We start from the raw sequence: 26,711 nt of genomic DNA, 5'->3' as shown, positions 1-26,711 counted from the left end.
CAAATACCTTCACTAAAAGCATTGCTGTTGGTCCTTGAAAATCTCAGATCCACCCCCTTTCCAACTCAAAACTCTTTCCTTTTAAGATAATCACAGGGCACCCTATACATCTGGACTTGCCTCTTTTGATCTACAGCTGATAAAAAGAGATACAATTCAATACAGCAAAAGCCTAATATCTTCTCTCAAACTTAACCATGTTTTCTGGTTGGTGGGGCCATCTTTTCACAGAGCAATCCAGGAAGATTAAGATCTTAAGCAGTGCACTTTCCAACCTGGAGATTTCATCATCTACTGGAAAAGACTCCTCCAGAAAGATTCTCTTCAGCCTTGCTGGAAAAGCCCCCATCAGTTACTGCTAACCAACCCTTGTAACCAGACTCCAGGGAATAGATGCCTGAATTCACGTAACACATCTGAAGAAAGCACCTAATCTTGACCAGACCCGCACACCATCTGACGAACAGATGATAAAGATTTCCCTGATTTTGAAGTAGATGAATTCTGATGGGACAGTTTTCCCAAGATGTCCTAACCAGGAATACTGAAAGCTGCCTGCTAAACCTTTGATGTTGACCCGGTGCTTCAGATGATCTCCAATGCCTGTGATCATGATAACATACGAACTTTAGATGAAGAGAGCCTGAGAGTTTTCCTTTTATCCTTCCTTGTTACTCAAGCATGACCACAATAGGTTTCCAATCTCTGCACTTCCCCTCCAATGATCTTCTTGTTTGTTTGTTCTGGGGTGAGGTTAACTTTGAGGACACTTTTTTTCATTCAGACTCAGTACTCAGCACTTTTCCTCTCTGGGTCCTCCCTCTCCTCCCTCATCCAAAACCCAGGTCAACGAAAATGCAGGAGACTTTTGTTCAGGGCTCCTTTGGCAGAGGGATAACCCCTATGTCTGCGCTAATCCAACTGATCCTCCACTGGAGTGCAGTTCCCAGGGGGAGTTGGTGTTTTCTCCACTTTAGCCTCTTGTATATAGAATAAGTGATTAAATGCTTGATTTACTTTCTCTTTTGTCTATTACCTTCTCTTTTGTCTATTACCTTAAATCAGCTACTTGGACACCTGGCAGCTCAGCTCTCTCCAGCTCAGTTGAGCTCCTAGTAGAGATTATGTGGGATTATGTTAAAGATTCATTACAATATGAATTGCAATTTTCAGTAAAGAGAAATTTAGTGTGGTTAGTGCTTAAGGTGTTCATATGGAAGGTCTAGTGAAGGTAGAAATGATTTGAGAGGTAAGGCAATGAGTGTTTGTTTGTTTTTTTTATGTGCTTAACTTTTGAGATCCTGTAGCCAGGGAAAAACAAGTAGTAGGAAATAAGAAATATATATCTGGTACATGGAGAGAGGTTTCTAGTCATATAGATTTGGAATTTTAATCCAGGTAAAACATGTTCAATCATAGTAAAAGTAAACTAGAGGCACCAGGTTTACCATTCTATATGTTATAACCCAAAACTAGACAAAATATATTACATAAAAATGGTTTTCAGACATTGGGCATAAGACAACACAAGGTAGTTATCCCCAAGAGAGGGAAAACACATGAAATGCTCTAAAAGACTGCAGACTAAACAATTTCAATCCCTGGGATCGCCCTTTCCAGACCAGGAGAACAATCTCTATCAGATGGACTGATGTGCACATTTAACAAAGCACAGATTTAAAATCCAGTCTGGAAGAAAACAGGTAAAATAAACAAAGAAATTAACAAAACCCTTACTTTAATAAAATATGAGCTCAGAAAAGAGATACTATATTTTGCCGTGTATAAGGTACACCCACGTTTATGGCCCAAACTTTCAGGAAAAAAATCTTTCATTTTAATTTTTTAATTCAATTTTCTATTTATTTATATTTAGAAACAAAACCGATTATCATATTCAAGGGTATTTTTTTGCATACAGATATTGCTTTCATACATTATTGCTTTCTAGAGTTACACTTTTAATGCATAAGCATACAGAAAAGGATTAAAAGCACTTACATAGATACAGAATTAGTATTACCCATGTATAATGAGTATCTTTATTTTTCCCTCAAAAGTTTGGGCAAAAAAGTACACATTATACATGGCAAAAATTAGTATATCTTGAAGTAACAAAACATTTAACTAAAGTTCAACAACAGCTCCTTTTATTGTACATCTGTTTCTTTTTATTTGGTTGGTTCCAAATTAAAAATATGTAAATATCTTTTTAAAAAAAGAGCACATATTATGATTCATGTTCTTCACAATTTCTCTATCTAGGCTTCTTTCTATATAAGTATGAAGAGATCTTTTATAATTATTTAATACTGAAATTCTGATATTTAAGTGTTTGTGAATAAGTTTTGTCTTTGTTTTCTTCCTTTTATTCTTTCTTATTGCTAAAATGTTTTAAAATATTTTTTCCAAAAACAACATACTATTTTTAGGAAGTAAACCAAGGTTAAGGTATTAAAGAACCCCAACAGTTAAGAAAAAAATGAAAAGAAGTTCCAGTGGAAGACTGGGAAGATACAGGAAAGTAGAAGGTAAAACAGAAAAACCAATGTTTCAGAAACCAATGAAAGAGTAAGCTTGAAATATAATATAAATCAATGGTGTAAAATAAAGGGGTTCAAAGATTGGCCTTGACAAATCACCAATGACTCATGTAAGAACAATTGGAACAACAATTTTAACTGGGATAATAGCCAGATGAGTGGTACATGAAAATTTAATTATTGAGTATAAATTACTAAGTTAGTTCTTTTTTTAAATTTTTATTGTTATTCAATTAGTTGTATGCCTTTTCTCCCCATCCCTCCACCCCACCCCAGCTGAACACACCTCCCTCTCCCACCTCCACCCTCCCCCTTGATTTTGTCCATGTGTCCTTTATAGTAGTTCCTGTAATCCCCTCTCCTCACTGTCCCCTCCCCACCCCCCTCTGGCTATTGTTAGATTGTTCTTAACTTCAGTGTCTCTGGTTATATTTTGTTTCCTTTTTTTCTTCTGTTGATTATGTTCCAGTTAAAGGTGAGATCATATGGTATTTGTCCCTCACCGCCTGGCTTATTTCACTAAGTTAATTCTTAAGTATAAATTGACAACACTTAAAACATATAGTGGTAACAATTAAGCTGTAACAAAGCTAAATCCTGTCTCCAACATTACTGAAGTTTTTCTAATAAGTATAAATCCATTGCTAAAGTATGGATTGAAGTCTGACAATAAATACAGTTATCTTGATTTTTATTAAAGGAATAAATTTGCAATTGGAATGGATATATTCCTTCTTACTGAACACTTTAAGTCTATTAGACAGGCTGGTTGCAGAACTGCAGACCCTAAGTTTCATTCTAACTCTAAAATTTTGATTTCAGAACAACTGACGAGAAGTAAACAATTTCCAGGAAAATGTATGTTAAACACATAAATGCGTTATTGATATTGAGTACAGTAACTCCATATTATCTATAAAACTTTAAACAATACATAATTAGTAAAACTTTATCAATGAATAATAAAATATGTTTTCTCCTTATAAAACATGTCATTTGAATTCTTAACAAATTAAAAGATGACTGACTTTCAGGTCTCCCATTTAATATTCGCATGACCGGTGAAAATGTTAATGAGATATCAATGAGTAAAGAAGTAGAAAGAGGAGGGAATGTAAGATTCTTAGAAGAAATTGAAAATAAAACATCAAGAAATAGATAACTCAAAAATGCCTACATTCGATATTTATTCTCACAAAAAAATTTACCTTCTTTTTTCTCTGCTATCCATGTATTCAATTCTTGTATTGTTGCTTTGTCAATAGATATATGCACTTTAAGTTTATCCAACTCTTCCTGAAGATTCATCCTATGAAAATTAACACAATAAATGATTAAAGAAATGTCACAAAGACAGCAGATTATTTAAAAATATATGAATTATACAACAGTAAAATAAAAACAAAAATACATTAATATTAACAAATCCTAGCAATTAAAATTGACTTTAATGAGGACTTGCACATTAAAATTTTTAAATGATTTTTAACTTTATCTAAATAAATACATTAAATACTTAATACACAGACTATATGATTTTTAAAAATCATGTATTGAGTTACCTGACCACCTCCTAACACGCAGATATGCTATGTAAAACATTAATAAAAATGTTAATATATACCTCTGAAAGCAAAGATAGCAAATCTCAGATGCCAACACAAAGACTCCTTACTAGTAAAATAGAATTGAGATACCGTAGTGAGAGACCTGGATCAAGTTCTGCCCCTGAGGACCTAGTGACCCAAGTTGGAATGGAAGTTTATGCCCAAGGCACTTAATGACTGAGAGAGAAAACTGGGCTAACTTCAGAAAGCTTAGAGACAAAATATCGTTGCATGAAAACCTGGATATCAGAGCTTATCTGGTTTGAGTTCTACTAAAGGAGGCTTCCTGCCCCAGTCTGAGGACAGGATAAAGTCAACCATCTGAGATCAGAATCCTAACCCTATATTACTGGTTTCAAAATTAAACCATATATATTTGCAGAGAGCTGACGAATCAATAACAATGAACAAACTGGTTTATGGTCAGTGTGCATTGGAAAGTTCAGGCAGACACAATCATCTAATTCAGAGAGGCTTCCACACTGAAAGAAAGGATAGGAGAAACCACCAGAGAAAATGCTCCTCAAAGAAGTCAAGTTTGAAGATACGAATAAGCATATATATAAGTTCAAAGCCATGAACGACAGCCTACATATTACCACTCCTAAAAGAGGAGAATGAACAATAAGATAATAGAGATAACAGAACAATTAAAAATGATTTTTATTAAAATTAACTTTTTTAAAATGTCAATAAAAAGAGGTGACATATATTAAAATGAACAGGGATTAATAAAACAAAAGAAGACAAATAAAAAAGAACCTAATAATATATATAGAAATGCTAAATAAAACTAAAATTAATAATAATAATAACATAATAATTGAAATTTAAAGCTCAATGGATAGATTAAAGAGCACACAGACAAAGCTAATGAGAATTGGTAAAATCAGAGACCACACAAAGAAACAATGAAAAGGAAAAGAGTAATGATATATAAAGTGTGTGGGAATGAGAAGTCCAGAAAGCACCTAATAGAAATTATCTAAGGACAGAACTGGGATAATGTGGGGATAGGGAGACAATATTCAAAATACAACAAGTGAAGATTGAGAACTGAGGAAAAGTATGAATTAACAGATTGAGAAAGTATCAAAAATTGCAAACAGAATGAATAAAACTACCTACACTTACAAACATAGTGAAACTGTGGGACACCAAAGAAAAAGACAATTTTAAAATCCACTAGATCACAAAGAAACATCAATTAACAATTGAACAATTTTGGAATGACAGTAGACTTCTCATAAGAAAAGCCAGAAAGAAAATAAGTAATATTTTCTACATTCCAAGGTTTACTATTCATGTATCATAGATAAAATAAGACTATTAAAATATATATTAAAAAGAAAGAAAATAAATGCGACAAATCATACAAAATAGGCAATAATGATGCAAGACATTTGTAAATGCACACATGGAACTAAAAACATTATTATTCAAAGCAATCATAATAATATTGAACTGAAGGTAAACATAAAATAAGGTACAAGTGAAGTTCTGAACAACAAAATGATAGACAAACAAGGAACAGATCAGACTTAAAGCATTTTAAAATCTTTACATGGAGGTACTAGGATAGAGGTACTGATGAACTTTAGACTTTGTCAAATAAATGATGTTATAATTTCAAGAAAAAGCATTTAAAGAGTGAAAAACATATAAAATTTTCAAATCAGAAGAGGTCAAAACCAGAAATAAATAAACTGTAACCAAACCAAGTTCAGATTTAAGAACATGGAACAAACTGAAGCAAGATAGCCTCGTAAGGAAAAAGCAGATGTAGCTCATCTCGATTTAGTTTTCCTTGGCTCTCCGATCACTAACCCAGCAGAACACAGACTACCGTTGTTGGAAATGTTATTTCTTGCTTCTTTAGAGGTACTTTATACTTACAGCTTGTGCTTTTTTAGGAAGAACTTACACAATCCCTACTTCAGATAGAAAGTATTTATAAACGTTAGGGGCCACCTTGTTCTCGAGTCGAACAAACCTCCAACAAACCACATCTAACCGTGTGTTTGAATGAGGGGCTCCCAGAGTCAGTGCCCAGGTACTTGAGCTACAGGAGTATTGTCTCTCCACTGGCTACCCACTTAATCTGGTGTTTCAATTTATACCAAATTTGGTACAAGAACCACAATTCAGAATCTACTTCTTACTGGACAAATTATATAAAATGACTATTTAGACACTGGACAAAACGCAGCAGAAAACTATGATGTCTGAGAGGTATGAAATCAACAAATAGTGAAACCCAGGATCCTTATGAGTGATTATATTTGATTTTAAATCCTAGCTCTAGAAATTATCCCCCTCTACCCACACTTAGTCTTTTGCCCAGATAATAAGCAACCCCTGAGGCAGTAGAAGAGAGTAAGCCCAGACCAGACTAATGGCCACATGGTCCAGACCTCTGGAAGGCTAAAATTAGCATCTTGACCTAAGTTATGTTTAATTTCCTGAGCCCTAAGGTGGCATGACCCCCTGGCTACTTCCCCATGAGACTGTGTTAGCATGGGTAGCTAGTTAGGTATTAACAAAAGAGAATGCAGCCAGACATCTAATTAAGCTGGATTAACTAGGAAGCTACAGCTTCACCCCAGGGGACAGCTGCATCCTCTGCCAAAGGGACTTAATCTCTGAGTAGGCAGGAGCCTGCAGAAGACAAGCTTTCCAATCTCCTTGGGGAACAACCCATCCATTCCCACAGACTAGGAATATGGGGTATAAGAACCAGCAAGGGGGAAACTCCTTTGCTGGGCACATGAGTAGTAGAAGCCAAGATGGTGCAGGGGGAGCTCCTTCCAATAAGTGCATGTGCCATAGAAGCCAGATGACAAAGTAGAACTTTGAGGAATGCACACTAGGAGCCAAAATGGCCACCAAAAAGGGGAGGAGTCTAGCCCAAGAAAAGATCAGCTAGGGTAAGGGCACGGAACTCCAGAAGATCCCGGAAAGGGACTGGATGGGGGTGAGACCTGCACAAGCCCCTTAAGAATTAGAAAAGAGATTGGATAGTTTAAAAGAAAGCTGACTCTTTCCCAAGCCCCAAATAATGTAATCAAAGCTTAACAAAGGCCCAAGGGGCATTCCTGCATTCTCTCTTAGTAGCAGCCACAGGGGCTGAGCTCTGCATCAAAAGCAGGCTGGACAGGAACAGAGACTGTGCTGGACTACTACAGCCTCAGATGGCAAGCTAATGACATGGCAGCTCTGGGTTGTGGCCCTCCTCCTGGGCTTGGTGCAGCCCCAGAGGCTACACTTCTTCCACAGCTGAACCACCCGGTTGTGAATGAGACATTGGGCACCTGGGGGCAGTCCTTTGTTTTCACTCTAATACATCTTGCCACTACACCTCATCCTCCTATGCTTATACCCTTGGAATGCATTTCCTTTAATACTGTGAAATAATCCTATTTCCCCTGGCACAACTGGATAGAGTGATGCTGGAAAAGACCTGAAGAAATTATTTATTACACACACCTAACCCACAGTGTCTTGTGATTTTGCCCTATATAATGTGTAATCTACGTGCCATCTGGGGAGTGTGTTTGGTTAGAACACTCACTCTCCATCTCAGTATTGGCCAATTCAATATTAAACTATTTTTTCTTTCTCTACTGCAAACTCATCTGTGCATTTCTTTGGGCCAGTGCACTCAAGCAAGAAGACCCAAAAAGGAAACGGGGGTTCCAGTAACAAGAGAACCCTAAAATGACAGCCGGACTTCTGCCATGAGACAGTTGCCATACCATGATGCAGGGAGAAAGGGACCTCACTGAGTTGAAAGAGAGGAGATCAGAGTTCGGGAAGGCTGAAATGGCTGGAATTTGTGAAGCACAGTACCCAGAGCAGAGGAAGCTACAAAAAGAAAAACTTGCAGAAATCTGCCTAAGAATTCTTTCTGAGTCTGTGGCTAGTATTTTAATGCATATGCATAATATGAAACTAAATAAAGCAGGCAGAGAACAACCAGCACTATGAAGGAAACCGGAGCTCACACAGCACTGGGAGACATCTGAATTCTGACCAATTGAAGAGGAGAATCTCTGTTGAATACAAAGGACATTCAACAAAGAACCCCACAGGGTCATTCTAAGGTATACGGATAAGCAAGCATCAGGTAAAGGAAAACCTAAACCTTGGTTAATGAGGTGTTTAAAAAAAACCTGAAAATGTTTAAACTGAGTTTTTTAACACACGTCTCTCAGTAGTCAATAAAAAAGTGGGTGGAAATCAGTAAGGATATGGAATATTTGAAAAGTACTATGAAAACTCTTGACCTAATAGGCATTTATAAAACTTTTCACCAATAACAGCAAGATACATATTCTTTTCAAGTGCCATGGCATTTTTACCAAGGTAAAACTAGATGCTGGACCATAAAACAATTCTCAATAAAATTTGAGTTCTAAATCATGCAAAGTATCTTCTGTGACCACAATATAATTAAGTTAGAAATCAACACCAGAAGGATATCTGGAAAAATTCCCAAATGTGTTTAATTACAGAATCTACTTTTAAATACTTTTTCTTTCAATGAAGGCTCCACGAGGAATTAGAAAATATTTTGAACTTGCAAAATATTGAAACACAACCTTTCAAAATTTGTGAGGTGCTAAAACAGTGCTTATATGGACATCTATAGCATATGCTTGTATCAGAAAAGAGGAAAGATCTACAATGTATAAGCTTCAAATTAAAAAAAGAGAGAGAGAAACAAGACAAATCAAGCTGAGCACATTTTCATATGTACTTTGGCCATTTGGATGCACTGTTTTGCTCATATTTGTATTGAGTAGATTGTCCCTTTTCATTTATTCATAGGAATTCTTCAGATATTCTCGATGCTAGTCCTTTGATGGACATACGAGGTCTGTCCAGAAAGTATGCAGCCATGTAATATGAAAAGCAGAGGCATTTACTGAAGAAGATACAAGAAACATTGTATATAGGACAATGATACTTCAGTCCCCTTCGGAGTAGGCACCTTGGGTCCTCACACAGTTCTCCCAATCGTCATCAGCAGCCCCATGGTATTTTCCTGAATCTTATCAACAGTCTGAAATCTCTTCCCTTTCAAAGCTGATTTTAGTTTGGGGAAAAGACAGAAGTCACAAGGCACTAGATCTGGGCTGTAGAGGGGCTGAGTCACCTGGGTGATTTGATGGTTCACCAAAAAACTCTGCGTAAGGCATGATACATAAGTGGATGCATTGTCGTGATGAAGCTGCCAATCACTAGTTGCCCATACCTGCGGCCTTCTGAATCCAAACAGTTTCTGTGGAGGGATGTTCAAGCTTAATGCAAAATTTGATGCAGATCCCTTGCTCTACTCACTCCATAATTTTGAATGCAATGACCACACAGTACACGTGCTCACTCAACTGAATCTAACCCACTGACTAGTACAGTGAAGTTGCCATTGTTCACACATGCACATTCCAACCCATTATCCTTGGCTGCCAGGTTATACTGATGTCATGTGAACTGTTCTCATTATGTTAACAATGGCTGGACTTTTTCGAGACAGACCTCGTACATACTACAAATATCTCTTTCCACTCTGAAAGTTGACTTTTAATTCATTAATTAATATCTTTCAAAGAACATAGTAAGTTCTTTATTTTAATATAATCCAGTTTATTCATTTTTAGTTTATATTTAATCCTTTTTAAATCTGGTTGAAGAAACCTTTGTCTACTACAAAGTCAAAAAGATGTTCTTCTACGTCTCCCTCCAAAAGCCAAACTACTTAATCTTTCACATTTAGGTCTGCAGTATATATAGAATTGATTTTTGTGTGTGGTATAAGGTAAAATATTCTACTAATTATAATAGCTTTTAAAGACTGAAGTTCCTGGGACTTTTAGCTATATAGTTATATCATTGATATTTTGGTTGTGTCCAAGTTTTCATAATTATAAACAATGTTATAGTGAACATCCTTACACATGTTCCTATATGCAAGATTGCTTCAGTGATTTTAACTAAAAGTATAATTACTAGGTCTTTGATTATAAACTTAAAAATATATATTTCAAACATTAAAAAAGTATGGAGAATAATATAACCAACATTAATGTACTAACCATCTGGATTTAAATACACTAACATAATGCCATGTTTAATTCACAGCTTTTATTTCTGTGAAAAAATAAAATGATCTGCAAATAGTACTACCCCCCAAAATATTACACCTTTTCTTCCCTCCCCAGAAATTGTCAGTATCTTTATTTGGTGTGTATATTTTTGCTTCATGTTTTAATACTATATGTGTATGTGTATATCATTATATAGAATTATATTTTTATAGATATATATGTTTACATATGTATGTACACATAGATATATATCCACAAAAGTATAGTACTGTTCTATGATTAAAAATACTATATATTTTTAGAATATATCATAGCTTACATACTATTATTCAACTTTCTTCTTTTAACTCAACTTTTGCTTTTGAAGCATTTCCATTTGGATAAAAATAGATCCAATTTATTCATGTTAAATGCCATCTAGCATCACATTCTATCCATAAACCAGAGTGCGCTCATATTAGCTACTAATGGACATTTAGGTTGTTCTTAATTCTTAACTATTACAAAAACACCACAAAGAACATCCTTATTCATAATCTTAGTTTACACCATTTAAAAAGGTCCTAATAATCTATCTCAGAGTGAAATTTTTCTCTCAGAGGTTTTATATTACCTAAATGGAATTACTAATATTGAAAAAAAATTACCAAATTAAATGTCCTTTGACATCTGAAGATAATTTTGCCTATAACATTCCTACACTGATGATATATGTATGATGCCATTTATTTCTTATGAATCCTAAAAAGCAACTGACCTACATTGAAAACAAACTATCCTAAAACCTGAAGTAGTTTTTAGAATAAGTAAACACTTTGTATTAGTTACCTACCATTCAAAATAAAATCTGATATTTATATATGATCTTTAGAACTCAAGTCAGATGTTCAAACTCAAGGTTATTGATATCTGCCATAGGGAAAAAATGTTTACGACAGACTGAGTTAGTATGACAAACACACTTATAGAAAGTAACTTTGATAACACTTTCAGAAAAATCAAAGGATTATTCACTAAATACTTAAAATTTACTGTGTAATTCTTTAAGTAAATACTATGTTATTCTTTAAGTAATTTAAAACATACATATTTTATGTATATTTATATTTTAATATATAAATATTGCCTCAAATGGATGAAAACAAATTATGGCTGCAATTAAATTAATACTATTTTTATGGTGCTATGATCCCAATGTTTGCATCCCCTAAAATTCATGTTGAAATTCTAAACCCAAACAAAGACAGTAGTATTAGGAGGGGGAGCCTTTGGGAGGGACTTAGCTCATGAGAGTGGAGCTCTCATAAGGGGACCCAGAGGGCTCCCTTGCCCCTTCCATCATGTAAGGACATGACACAAAATCTGCGACCTGGAAATAGGCTGAGGGCACCCCAATCTCAGACTTTCAGCCTCCAGAACTGTGAGAAATAAGTTTCTATTGTTTATAAACTATCCAATCTGTGGTATTTTGTTATAGCAGCCCAAACACACTAAGACTTATGATAACCTCAAAAAATAAATACCACATGTATGTGGTCTTAAATATATTAAAACAATTTAAGGTATAAACATCGAAAGTTAATATAAAGAGTCAGAAATTAAAACTCTGAAATATTGTTTTCCATTTACTCCAGTGAAATAGCTGCCAACAGACGCAAAACGCTATTTTTTCTTAGCCCACAATCTTGTTAACTGTATGGCCAAATACAATGAAAATGCAACAAAATGTAATAGCACATAGGTGGGAACAACCCAAACACCTATTGAATAAATAAACAAATTGTGGTTTATACATACAATATAAAATTGTTCCATCTTAAACAGGAAAAAAATCTGACACACTAAAACATGGAAAAACCTTGAAAACATTATGACAAATGAGATAAGCCAGATGTGAAAAGAAAAATATTGTAAGATTCCACTTATATGAGGTATCTAGAAAAGGCAAATTCATAGAGACAGAAGGGAGAAAGAGACAAAGACTGAGGGAAAAAGGAGCAGGGAGGTATTATTTAGTGGGTACAGAGTTTCAATTGAGAAGATGAAATATTCTGGTGGTGGTAGTACAACAATGTGAGTATATTTAATAGCACTGAACTGTACATCTGAAAATGGTTACAATGGTAAGTTTTATGTTATATATGTTTTACCACAATGAAAACCATATATAACCCACAATTTTGACTGATTATACAGCAAACAAAATTATGAACCATTTGTATACCTTAGCCACATGGGGTGGCAGGAAAAAGAAAAATGGTGAAAAAAATGGAAAGAATCAGGGAAAGCACAAACACAGACAGGCATAAAAGAGCTTTATCTTCAAATTAATCAAAGTTTGTAATTCTATATTTTTGTGCTTATTGATTATTATTTGTGGTCCCCAATAAACTAAAGCTGTGTGAGGCCTGGAGACATATGTTTTGCTCAATATTCTACCTCAAGTGCCCAGCATTTTTAGAATGAATGAAAGCACAAACAATACAAAGGGTCACACAGATTCTGTTATATGTAACTAATACCCATGTAACTAAATTTAGTTATATGTAACTAAATCTCCATGTAAACCATGCAGATTTAATATTATAAACCTCCATAGTTTAAAGACTTCTGTATGTATGTATATATGTATGCATGTATGTATGTATTTAGAAAGTCACAGAGGTAGAACAAGTGAGCCATAGAAGAAATGCGTTCGGGAAATAAGTTACACCAAATGAAGGACCCTTCAAGCTTGTGGGGGCGGGGGGGACAAGGAGGAAGAAAGAGAGAGAGAGAGAATGAACAGGAACACCCTGGGGAAAGAAGAGGGTGGGGAAGCACAGAAGTGCTCCATAAAGAGAGCTGCTTAGAGGCTTTTGTAACATATTATTTGCTTAGCTAAAATGGTTTCCTCACTTCAGGCTCCAGTACTTTAACAGTATCTTGAGTGAATTCTTAAAGACTATCTATAGGTCTTAAGTTGCACCACATTCTGAAGCATTCTAGAGATAGAAAAAAGAATGTAAGGGACTCTGGCCTTTGGGGCTGGAGCTCAGCAATGAATTAAGTTTTGTGCTAATCTTGTTCTGAAACTTCCCACTCTTACCTAGGAATACTTAAGAGACGAGTTTACTTCTGAAGGCTCCACTCTCATTGGATAAATGTTGTCCCTGATTCTCAATCATCAAGTAACTAAGATGTAAAGCCAGTTGCCACATAGCCTTGGAATCTATTGCCTTTCAATGGACCCCAATAACTTGTACAGCTCTTAATTACATTAATATCCCAGACCTTATAGTCTGCTTTGCCCTTGGCTTATGATGACCTGTGCTGTTACATGTTGGACTGATTTCTCAAGGACAGATATATTTAAATTCTCAACTTCTTAGTTCATCTCATAAACTTTTACATGTAATCATATAGACTGTTTGTCAAAGTTGTAAAAATAATATCTGAGACAACAGGATATTCACAAGCAAAAGAATAAAGTTGGTCACCTACACCATATAAAAATTTAGTTAAAAATCTAAATATGAGTTAAATCTATAAAACAGGAGAAAACATGGGTATAAATCTTCATAATCTTGTACTTGGCGATAACCATAGGACACCAAAAGCATAAGGAATAAAAGAAAAAAATACATAAACTGGACTTCAGCAAAATTAAAAACGTTTGTGCATCAAAGAACACTATCAAGAAAAGAAAGGGGCAACCTACAGAATGGAAAAATATATTCACAAATGTCTGAGAAAAAGAATATGCAAATAATACCACGATGAGACATCACTTCATACTCATTAAGATGGTCATACTTTAACTGAAAGAAAGAAGAAGAAAATAACAGGTATTAACAACAATCCGGAGGAAGTGGAGCCTTCCCTTCAGACTTCTGGTGGGAATGTAACATGATACAGCCTCTACAAGACATCTGGCAGTTCCTCAAAAAGTTAAACATAGACTTACCATATAATCCAGAAATTCTGTACAAAAAATTGAAAACAAGTACTTATACACAAACGTGCATAGTTGCACTACTGATAATACCCTCAAAGTAGAAGAAACCCAAATACCCATCAATGGATAAATGAATAAATACCTTGTGGTATATACATACAATATTATTCAGGTGCAAAAATGAATGAAATACTAATACATACTACAATATGGATGAACCTTGGAAACTATGCAAAGTAAAAGAAGCCAAAAATGAAAGGTCATATTTTGTATGATTCTATTTACATGTTTTTAGACGCACAGTATATGTTATAACTTATAAAACTATATGCTAGAAAATCAATGTACTATAAAAATTCTTAAAAAGTAAATCCGTCCTCAGTAAAATGAATAAAAACAAATTTCAATAAAGTTTTATTTTAATGAAACAAGACTTATGTTTCATAAGCCTTATTTCACTGTGAATTTCACTGTGATACTTTGAGTTTCATTTTAACATCATATTTCATTAGAACATTTAATATTAAGCATGTTTCCAAGGAAGCTCCCTGAGGGTAGAAAATGTGACTTATGTTCTCATTTCATTCACCTGGCAGAGTACCTGTCACTGAGCAGTAGCTCAAACACACAGACTAAGTGAATACATTTTTCACAAAATAACTCAAGCCTCCTCCCACCAAATGTTAGTATATGACTTAAAGTTTATATCATTATTTAGCATTTTTAAAAGTTTATCAACACAAACTTCAGTATGTTTAACCAAGTTAAAACTTATGCAAGTGGCTATCGCATCAATGAATTTAAAGAGTTCAGAAGGAAAAAGTTCCACACTTTTAGTAATGACTGTTAGTATTTAATTCAAAGAGCTCCTTGTAACATCTATATACTGCTGAGTGAACAGACAAGGACTGTAACAGTTCCCTCATTTTCTTAAAAAGGCCTTATTACTTCTTCTTTATTTATACTTCATTAATGAATAAAATAAACCCCAAACAACCCCTTATAGCTAATCTCTGCTTGAAATTTTCTTGACATTAGATCTTGAAACTAGTTAGGTCTTCTCACCTAATACACTTTGTCCAAAATTAACTTTCATTCATGTAAACAAAACGAACATTAAAGATTATCAGAGAAAGTACTGATATGTACTACAGTATAAGTAAAGTTTATGAAAACATTATGCCAAGTGAAAGAAGCTAGTCAAGAGGAACACATGCTGTACGATTCCATTTCTCTGAAATGCCCAGCACAGGCAAATCTACAGACACATAAGGTAAATCAGTGGTTACCGAGGGCTGGGAAGGGTGGGTGGAAGAATTAGGGAGGTGACAGCTAAGGGGTGTTAGAGTTTTAGGGGGTTTTAATGAAAATCTTCTAAAATGAAAACCTTCTAAAATGATGCACAACTCTTTAAATATACTAAAAGCTATTGAATTGTTCACTTTATATAGTGCATTATATGGTTTGTAAATTATATCTCAATAAAGCTATTAAAATTATCAGAAAATGTTTCTGAGACAAATTTATAAAAATAATTTTCCAGATAAGAGACTATTATTAGCATCAAACATTAGTGCTACTAGAGTGTAGTACACTCTAAGAGGTAATTGAAAGTACACATTTAAATATATGATAAGTTCCTCAAATTTTACAATTACACAAAAAAGTGGTGATCTAAAGTTACATGTGTTATCATATAATATATAAAATAAGATTTTTATTTTCAGCTAAGAAAGTCAATGATATTTAATTACATTATGCTAAATTCTAATAATCTAAAAGACATCCAGGCTTTCAAAAATTTGCATGGTCTGAACGTCAAAAATTAACTCTAAATGAAGAAATAGTTAAATAACAAAAGAGGCTAATTATGTTGATTTTTTTTTTTTTTAAAGCAGAGGGGAGTGTTCTTTCTTTTCCAAGCTGAATATAATAGCCTGTGGATTATAAGATCAAGGAAGCAAACTGTATGTTTTCTAAAATATGAGTATCCTTCATCAAGTTTTATATTTAGGGTAGCTAAAAGACCTATGTGAGGGATCAGCATTAAGCCCAAAGGACAGGCAGTGTATGGCAAGAAAGAAAGCAATTCCCTCGTGTCTTCTGCAGGTCACTACCAAGGACCATGTTAGCAGATCCATACCAGACCCTTAACAGGCAGTTCTGCTGCTACCAGTAATTAGCTTGGACAGCTCTGGCTCCAAGAGTAGCAGCAAGGCTACACCATAATGAGCTCAGCTGGGATTAGCAGGACAGGGCAGGGAACCAAGAGAGCTCAGGCATTCTGCATTGCGTATATATCTAGGAGATCAAACAAGGATGGCTGGCTAGGTTATCCCCTCTCCACCTCATTCCAAAAATGAAGCACGGCAGTGTCTAAAATACAGGCTAATGAAGAGCGACACCTCCGACAGATGAGAGCCACATTAATTAACACAATCCCTAGATCATATTATACAGTTTCAGCTAGAGCTAGCAAATGTGCAACTTCTTATTGCATTATACATATATATATATTTTAAAAATTAGTACTTTTTCCCCTTTAATTTTATTGGCAAAAAACCCAATTATTTCATTTCCAAATTTTCTAAAGTTTTTCTCTCATGGCCTTTAAGCCATAAAAACCTTGTCCCAAATATTTATCTAAGTCCATATTATTAAAAAAAGAAACTCACTTTTGAATCATTAGTTCCTGATTTTCCCTTTTGAAATAGGCCAGTTCATTCCACACAGCATCAGAATCTTCTTGTTGAAGTTGTCGAGGATCTGCTCTCTTTATTTTTCTGATTTCCATCCTATTTTTAAAGTAAAGTTGTTTTCTTCCTTAACATGTTCAGAGTGCATTAAAAATTTATTTAAATAATCCCTCAAATTTTAAATTATCTATTGACCGAATTTCTAATTCAAGCTCACTGTTTACAAAATGAATCCCCTAAAACCTGAGTACATAGATATTAGTACCCTACATCATAATTTCCTAAAAAGCTAAACTGTTATTATAGAAAGCAAACTTTCAAGCAGATACATGATATTCTTTTTCTCTCATTCATTCTACTATAATAAAACATACCTTGTAGGAATGTCACAGTTTCTAAAACAGGATATAAGCAATCCACTCATCTAGAATTTGCTATGAACCAACCTGAATGTGGTATATTTGCTCTATATTAAAACAAGCTATTTATTATCAATGAATATGTCAGAAATTAGTTTTCATACTTCTAGTGACTGCTAAAATGTTAGGTGAGCACACTCTAAATCCAGAACAAATTGTGTTATCAATGTTTTACTAACAAACAATATGAAACATTTTTAATCTTCAAAGGAAAAAATTAGATGTGACAATTGTCTACAAAATATGCCAAATGCCCTTTATATTTTAATTTTCTGTACATAAAACAAACTCTTTGGTTTTTTTTGTAAAACTGCTCTACTGTCTAATTTAGAAATAGTGTTTCTCTATAGAAAACATGAATGAGTATCATCAACATTGCCCTAAAGGATCCCCCTCAAAAGATGAAAAGGTGTATTTTCTGTACGCATTCAGTCCTTTGCTCTCTGTTGCTGCTGTTAGCAGGAGAGCCACTTGCAACTAACCAAGATCTGAACACTTCAAGAGCAACTGAACTGAGACCACCAATTCATTCAGATAAGCTGCAGAACAAAGTGATGGATAGAAAAGATTTTCTAATTACATACTAGGCTGAAGTAGGTTTAAGACAGTTAACTATGTACATGAATTTCATATTCCTCGTCTTTCAATTAAAACAAATACTTTTTGAGTTATAAGTATTGTAGCACCAGTATTTTATTTATTTAAAATACTTTTCAATCAGATGACTATTAACTATTCTTGCTTTAAATTACATACATTTATTAAGCTGCACTATTGATATAAAAATATATATAAGAATTCATAATTACCTACACTTATGATTTCTATAAATGATATGAAAACCTATATTTATTGCTAGCATATTCTGTTTTCATTTATTATATTCGTTATTTAAAATTTCACAATAAAGATTTGACTACCAAATAATTTTTTAAAATCAAACAAAAGCCATTAAAACACGTATATGATGCTACTCCATTCCATTTAATATTTAGGGAAATGCCTTTATGAGCTATGTAACTCACATGCCACTGCCTTCTTCCCACTGTTTTAATTGCTCTTTTACTGCCCTGTAGTTGGTCTGTAACATCTGTAGCCTTTCCTTGCGTTTTTCATGGGCATCTCTTAGCTCATCATTTTCTTGGCTCTGTAGAACACAAAAACGCAAGTACATAAGTTTGAAGAAAGTATTAGTAAAGTGTTACAAATAAAAGGTTACCTATCTAAAAATGAAATTTAAACAAAAAAAGAATATAAACATAAATAAATGAATTTATACTACTTATCTAATTTAAGGAGAATTCCTAAAGTCACTGTATAGATTTGCTTGATAAATTCAACTCTCACTGCTTTTTTAAAAGCTGGTTAAGTAATTTCAAATTTGTGCTAGCAAATTAGCTTTCTTTCCCTGTCATTAATACATACAAATATTTATGAGCCACTCTTGCAGATGTTTTAACTTTTTTTGTTTTCACTAAACAAGTTTTTCCATCTAATAAGCATGATTAGTTTGTTAGTTATAAGTGCACATATATTTTGTGTAAGTGACTAGTAAGATCAATTCTTCAACTCAGGCATTCATGATTAGTCTGTTATAAGGGCACAAGAATAACATAAGAGGAAGAAAATCAGTTTGCATGTTAGGAGTAGCATAGTTTAGCCTTTTGTTTTAATACCACTAAGAATTACAATAAAATGGGAAAGCTGGACTTAATACTTTTGAAAAGGTCTTGGAATAGGCAGGCCAAACATTACTGGGTTAAACAATTATAGTCAATGACTTCCAAATGTCTTAAATAGAGCACATGAGATAAATCTTCACTTTTAGATATAACCACAAAATGAACTTATAAGGCCAAATTTTCAGTTCAGAGAATGTATTTACATGATTTATGCACTGTGTTTCTCAAAATAAAACAGAAAAATCCTCGAGTTTTTTTACCCTTGAGAATTTCAAATTTGTTTTTGAAACCCTTTTTTTCATATTTCTCTATGAAGGAACTTGTATACTTATTCGGGGGGTCAACAGGTCCTGTCTAATAGTTTAGTGAGGTGAGATGAGGAGGCACAAGGCAATGAGAAAGATATGAACTCCATTCTTGAAGCTCTCTCCTGTTAGCTGCATGCACAATCTTAAGAACACTATTTAAATTAATTCAATTCCTTTTTCTGTAAAATATTGAAAAGGACATAGAGGTTTAAATTGTGACAACTAAATTACATGAGGTAATATACAGGTAGAGTCCCTGGCACTGTAATTGCCCTATAGAGGCACAAGGCGAAACCCAGCTTCCTTAATGCCCTTATCATTTAGAAGTCAAATTCACTGTTTCCTTGACTATCTATCTAGCTTATCAAGAGTAAGATAATACTTTATAGAGTTTACATTATTTTATTGTAATTCTACCTGTCTCAACAGTATGGGTATTTTGTCATTCTGCTTTGAATATATGTATGGTAGAATAACTTCAGTAATTCTCTTTAGTTATTAGGAAGCATTTGAGTCCTGTGTATACCAAGTGGACTGTATGCCATATGGCAATTGAAGTGCTTGATAAAAAATCATGAGAATGGCATCACTTGAAAGGGACAATCAGACCAAATGTTATCCTGACAAATTCCAGTGACAGCAAACTTGCTAAAAAGTAACATGGTTTTAATACCATGGTTAAAAATTCAGGATACTGAATTCAATGTCAACTGAAGAACCATATATTAAGCACTTATTACATGCAGGATGTTAAGTGCTGATAAGAGTTCAATTCCTGTTGCTTAAAGTTACTAAATATTACTTTGACATAGCTACTTAAAGTCAGTATGTCTCAGTTGCCTCATCTCCAAAATAGAAGCTATTTATGTATCTTCTTCTAGAACATAAAGAATGATTTAACCTTGACCTTGAGTTTTCCACACTGTTGATAAACAATCCAAATATCATTTCACTTCTTTGAATAGTAAGCTTTCTAATCTTAAATATGTGAAATAAATGCATAATTTAAACTAGCCAAATAGAAGAATGGTAATTAGTAAGGGTGATATCTTCTCATAAATGAACATAAGTTCATTTATTATAAGTTTACTTATTAGGATTCCTTAAGAACTAATAATGTTTATTGGAAATTTAAATAAGATATATTATAAAAGTATGAATTAAATAATTACAAGAAATTTAGAGATATTATAAAAGATTCATATCAAAACATAATTTAAAATAAACATATTTAAACTGATTACTTTATTAAATGCCTCTAAAACAGCTAAGTGTAAGTATTCTTCATTGAATCAAAGTCCTTCTCGATAAACTCTTATTTACAATGAATGTCTTAAAAATTATTATAGTCTCAGTGTTTTGGAATCATCAAAAGTCTATGTTAGAGTTCCTAGAAACTCTGAATCAACAGAACCTAAAAGACTAACCCAAAAGTAAAAATTAATAAAATAAGATATCCAAAGTTTTTCTGTTACCTTTTACAATAATCCTCCATTGAATTAATGGAACAAATTGAGGTTGCTGTTATTAGTACTGTCATTATTTCAGCATTTTTCCCTACTACCTGAGCTACCATTAATCACTGAATTTGTACCCAATATTTTCTCTAATTCTCAAATAATTAACTGTTTGTTATTAATCCAAAGATTAAGATGCAATAAAAATTTTCCGAGTCCAATATGTCACTGACAGTATGTCAGGTTCCATGCAATGCATAGTATTTAAAGTACTCAGTTTGGCCACCTGTAATTGCTAACACGTTAGAGTAATATACTCAATATTAGGAAATAGTTTTGACTTTTCTATAGTAATTGAAATAAGTGGCTCCTTCCATTAAGTAGTAATTATGTGAAAATAGTTCTACAGATAAGCTTTAAGCTTTAATTTTACATGTTACTATAAACATAATTTACTATACCTAAAACTAGAGAGTTTACGTAGTTCTTATAAAATTATTAAAATCTAAACTATTAAAATAAAGCAAACTAGATATTATTTGAAAAATCAATTTGATGGACATAACTTATAATTTTTTTTAAGATTTTATTTATTTTTAGAGAGAGGGGAAGGAGAAAGAGATGGAGAGAAATGTCAGTGTGTGGTTGTCTCTCATGAGCCCCCTACTGGGTATGTGGCCTGCAACCCAGGCATGTGCCCTGAGTGGGAATTGAACCCATGACCCTATGATTCGCAGCCCGCACTCAATCCACTGAGCTACACCAGGCAGGGAATTTTACAATTATTCTTAAATGAAGTTTCATCCATGAATTTGTGCCTCAATGATGTATGCAATTCTACTTTGAGATCATAAGAACAGAAATGATTCTTAATCTATTCTTGTAGTTTGGTCAAAGGCACCGTGACAGGTATAAGACAAACACTGAGGGTATAAACACTGTTAATGAAACAGTGACTCAATCTTCAGAAAACAGCAGTAAGGTTTTTAGTAAAACCTTTTAGAAAATGCAAGGATTCCATGGATGTTTAATTTCAGAAGAATGTACAAAGTTCATAAATATGGTAACATTAAAAAATAAGACATATGAACTGTACTCAAAAGATACACTGAAGTTATTAAATGGCATAGAAAAATGCTTTAGGATCAAGTTGCCAAATGCATTAAAGTCAGTAAAGCAGAGATTTGTGGCATTAGTGACCTCAAGGATACTATGAATTTCATAAAGCTCTGATGCATTACTTTCCAAATTAGACTTTGTAAGTTGTTAGTTCACTAGATTCATAAAGTCAGGATTTGAAAATTGGTGGGATTTTTATAACAGCTTTCATCACTTCTATTACTATTGGCTCTTTCATTACAACACTGGTCACCCATTTGAAAACATGTACAACTGGCCACAGAAGTAAGCTGAGCAAGATAATGTGTTAATATTTATACAAAACTCGTAACTAATATTAGAATAATATGCATGACTTAGTATTGACATAATGAAGAGCCTCATTTCAATGTATCAAAATATATATATATGTAAATTAAAAGTACCCTACAATCACTCTTCTTAGAATTGCTTTACAATACACGGTTTATTTATGCACTTCTTTTGTTAAATGCAATTGATTATAGTGCCCCTTTTTAATTAAATTCTTTTGCCCCTTTAAAATAAGAAATCCAACCAAATCCTGGCTCAGTTGGTTGGAGCATTATCCTGCACACCAAAATGTTTGATTCCCGGTCAGGGCACGCACAGGAGGCAACTAATCAATATTTCTATCTCACATCAATGTTTCCCTTTCTCCCCTCCCCTCTCCTCCCCTCTCTCTCCCTCTCTCTCTCTCCCTCCCCCTCTCTCCCTCTTTGTAAAAGGAATGAAAAAAATGTCTTCAGGTGTAAATAAGTAAAAAATCCTTTCCACCCTGGCTTGTGTGGCTCAGTGGGTTGGTTGGGTGTGGTCCTGCAAGTCAAATGGCAATTAGTTCATTTCCCGGTCAGGGAACATGCCTGGGGTGCAGGCTGGACCCCTAGTTGCAGGCATGCGAGGGGCTGCGGATCAATGCTTCTCTCTCACATTGATGTTTCTCTCCCTCTTTTTCTCCCTCCCTTCCCCTCTCTCTAGGAATAAATAAAGTCTTTAAAAAAATAGAAAGAAGCCCTTTCCTACTAAATAATAAAATGCAAGAAAAAAAATGCTCCTATTTTTTCCCTTATCTTGCAAATCTGTGACAGAAAATATACATTTGAAATTCATGATTGTTATAAATGGACTCGGAAAAGGAATACAGAAAAAGTATAAATGAAAAAGAAATTGTATGAAAAATAATTTTACTCTGGAAAATGAACTTGAGGCCTCATGCAAGAGAGGTGTTTTTAGGTAAAAAAAAAATGAGTAAATAAATTAGTATAGTGCTTCCAAGACTTTCTGAGATAAGAAATTCAATAGATGGAGGAGAATAGATGTAAAAATGTCCAAATTGCTCTACTCCTTCCTGCCAAAAACAAGGATCTACCAAAGACCCACAGAGTTCTGGGGCAAATGCATACAGGTCCTCTACTACTGAATGCGATGTGCAATGGTTAATTTTCTGTGTCAACTTCACTGCCCAGATATTCCATTGATCATTTTTTCTGGGTGTATTGGTGAGGGTGCTTCTGTGTGAATTTAACATTTAACTAGCAGACTGAAAAAGCAGGTTGCCCTCCCTAATATGATAGGCTTCATCCAATCCACTGAAGGCCTGAATAGAATAAAAGGTTGAGTAAGAAAGAATTCTTTCTTTCTGCTTGACAGTCTTTGAGCTGCAACACAGATCTCCTGCCTTGAGATTCACGCTTGGATTGGAACAGGAACTTATACCATCAGCTCTCCTGGTCCTCAGGCCTTTGGACTCAGAGTGGACCTATTCCATTGCCTCTCCTGGATCTCCAGCTTAATGACTATAGATCTTGGACTTCTCAGACTCCATAATAATGTGAGCCAACTCCTAATAGTAAATCAATCTCTCTCTTTACATATATCTATCTTTCAGAATAATGATGTCTCATTAAGGAAGACTGAAGGGTTATAGATAGCCTATTGGTTTTGCTTCTCTGGAGAGCCCAGATGCATACAGGATAGAAGCTGTATGTACATTTCAAGAACTATGCAAAAGGGAGGAAAATGATAAACTGATTTCCAAAATATGGCCATAATATCCTGTGATACCCCAGCGTTTACACTAATACACTAGATTCTATCTACCGGTTCAGCATCTTCTTATCTAGAGAAAGGGTCTTAAAGACAGAAAGTCATCTTTTTCCTGTTGAACAAAAAGTGGCTAGCACATTGCTTGGCTAATGGCATTGCTCAATGAGTTATGCAGTAAACAAATAAATGAGCAAATAGCTCCAGGTGTATAAATTTCAAGTAGGCTAACTGCTAGTAAGCTGAAGTCGACATCTAATCATATTGCTTCTGGTAGAAACAGTAGATGATAATTTTCCTTTGTTTTAGAACTAACAGTTTAACTCTAAATAAATATAACATAATGTTTAGTGAAAAGGCAAAAAAAAAAGCACATATAATGTAAGTCAAACTTTTTTTCCCTAAGAGTAATCTATATGACAAAGAATCTAATCTTTGTATGTATTAAGATTCTAATCATGTGTAAATTGAGCTTTTCATAGAATGTCATAAAACTGTTTGAGATTCAGTTAAATGGCAAAAATCTCAAATAATGCAAGCCTTCAGTGTAGCTGTGACTGAAGAAAGAAAAGATTAGCCATACTAAATTTACAAAAAAAGTAATTGCCCTCAATAGGGTCACAAAAAATTGGTTCGATATGCACAACCAACTTCTTCTTTGAAAGAGAATTCACAGAGTATATAACTTGGAAAGTATAAACTCTCAAAGATAGCTTGGAACTACACGGATAGCCTGTATAAGTTTCTTAAACACTGGTAGAATGCTAAGTCAAATGTCATGTTTTCTAAGACAAATTCAACTGAAATGAAAAAATAATGTATATTTATTTGCCATTTTGACTATGTAATTTTTCTGTAAAGGACTATTTTTTAGTGGCCTGAGCTAGATTTGTAGTTTTTAACTCACTAGTCTGTTTATGTTTATTATATACAAAAACACAAGAAATGGCTTTTTACTTGCCATAGTTCTATTCTTTGTCTATGAGAACCTATAAGAAATTTAATCCAGATATCAAGCCAAAATATCTACAAATAATTTTAAAGTGGTGAACAGTATTCAAATAGCATTATTTATTACTTTATAATCCTCAGAAATCTTAAAACAACACCAACCAATCACACATTTCTATACATGTAATAACATTAAGGGAAGACGAATGATAAGCAGTAATTTGTGAAATAAATGTTTACTTTGGTCTATCTTTACCTTTGCAAGGTTATTACTAAAGAAATGATTTCATGTTCACCTTTAGTTGTAGTGCCTTCTCTAAGTTTTCAATCTTTCTTTCAGCTTTTCTCAGCTTCTTTAGTTCCTCTGAGTCTGTGAAAGAGCTCTTTGGGGACAAAGACCTTGAACGTTTCACAGGTGGTTCCTTGAGAATAGAACAAGGACATGGTTGAACTAGTTGGAACACTGGATTATGAAAGACATGCAAAATTAAAGAACAAGTAATTTTGAATACTAATAATGAATTATAAAAAAAATCCTGCATGGAATACCAGAGAAATAACAAGCAGAATTACCACAGTGCTACTGCTAAAGGTTTCTCTGTGACTCGTTAATGAGAATATTCATTTACATTTACATTGTTTCTTTCAGAATAATGATGTCCCATTAGGGAAGACTAAAGGGTTATAGACTCAGAAATGCAAGAAACCTCATTACAAAGGAGGGGATAGAGGCTGGTCTAATTGCTCTATAAGGGTCCAAGGTTACACTTGATAGGACAACCAGAAACAAGAGGGAAAGAATTTTTTTCCCTTTGAAATAGTTTAACACACTGTGAAGTTGAAGGAACAATATGCTTGAGGAATATAAATACAACAGACAGTAGATCTTATACCATAATGACCATATGGTCATTAACTATAATGTGGCTAACTAGAGACATGAATGTGTGTTTATATTATGTACAGCTTCATACACCAATCTGGAGAAGGAATATGTAAAAGCAACTATTAAGCTGGGCAACATATTGTTCAAACTTACTGAATGTCCTTTTGAAAGAAAAAATTTTGTTCAAAATATTCCTCTTGTTTTCTTGACATTTGTTAAGAGCAAAAAACATCAAATCAGTACATTTTTAAACTTCAGCAACACAGCAAGCAACCAAATTAGGTCCTGTAATGTTTTCTCTCAATTTTAAGAATGGTTTATTTCATTTAAATGAAGCTCAATGCCATTAAAGTATTGCAAAATTACAAAAAATGTAAAATGCAGTTATGTTTAAATTTTTTAAATATATACAATATACATACATACATAAAGCTTGTTTTTCTGTAAATTACTAATAATAGAGGGAGTAAATAAAAGTAGCACAGAAATATGAGTCTAATTTTAAGTGCTTTCTTTATTAAGATAGTTTGTTCTACTCAGGAAAGATTGAAAAGAACCAAAAACAATTATCTTGAAAACATGGCTTACTAATTTTAAAAACATTATTTTCTATTGCTGAAGTGACAAGTGTGAGAATGTATGTCTAAAACTACTTATTTTTAGGAAAGTGTTATTTCAATTTGTCCAGAAATAACATACTTATAATGTGATATTATGAAATTATAATATTAGTCAATGTTCATAGAATTTTTTGCACCATAACAGAAATATTAATGAATACTACAAAAAGAAAAAGCTGAGATGCTAATAGACAACGAACACATTACAAAATTGTTTACTTTTCAGTATTGCTATGCTTTTAAATGTGAAAATTTATAACTATGCATATTAATGTTAAATTTCATTTAATAGTTTACAATGCACATGGGCAGTATGTA

The 26,711-nt window shown here is 33.7% G+C and overlaps 1 protein-coding gene across 2 annotated transcripts in view; it reads right to left on the bottom strand.

Annotated features, from left to right (window-relative positions):
- The window catches only part of CNTLN (centlein), a 268,014-nt gene that overhangs the window by 106,745 nt on the left and 134,558 nt on the right, over window positions 1–26,711 (bottom strand). For both annotated transcript variants that reach the window (XM_053924685.1, XM_053924690.1), the window contains exons 10-13: window positions 25,184–25,309; window positions 18,335–18,456; window positions 16,870–16,989; window positions 3,752–3,852 (exon numbers count right to left, since the gene is read on the bottom strand). In XM_053924685.1, coding sequence (XP_053780660.1) covers window positions 3,752–3,852; window positions 16,870–16,989; window positions 18,335–18,456; window positions 25,184–25,309 — 469 coding nt within the window. The remainder of the gene's footprint in view (window positions 1–3,751; window positions 3,853–16,869; window positions 16,990–18,334; window positions 18,457–25,183; window positions 25,310–26,711) is intronic.

The sequence above is a fragment of the Desmodus rotundus genome, chromosome 1 (assembly GCF_022682495.2).
Source record: "Desmodus rotundus isolate HL8 chromosome 1, HLdesRot8A.1, whole genome shotgun sequence".
Lineage (NCBI taxonomy): Eukaryota > Metazoa > Chordata > Mammalia > Chiroptera > Phyllostomidae > Desmodus > Desmodus rotundus.
The sequence above is the reverse complement of the archived record's forward strand: the minus strand, read 5'-3'. Positions and strand labels throughout refer to the sequence as shown.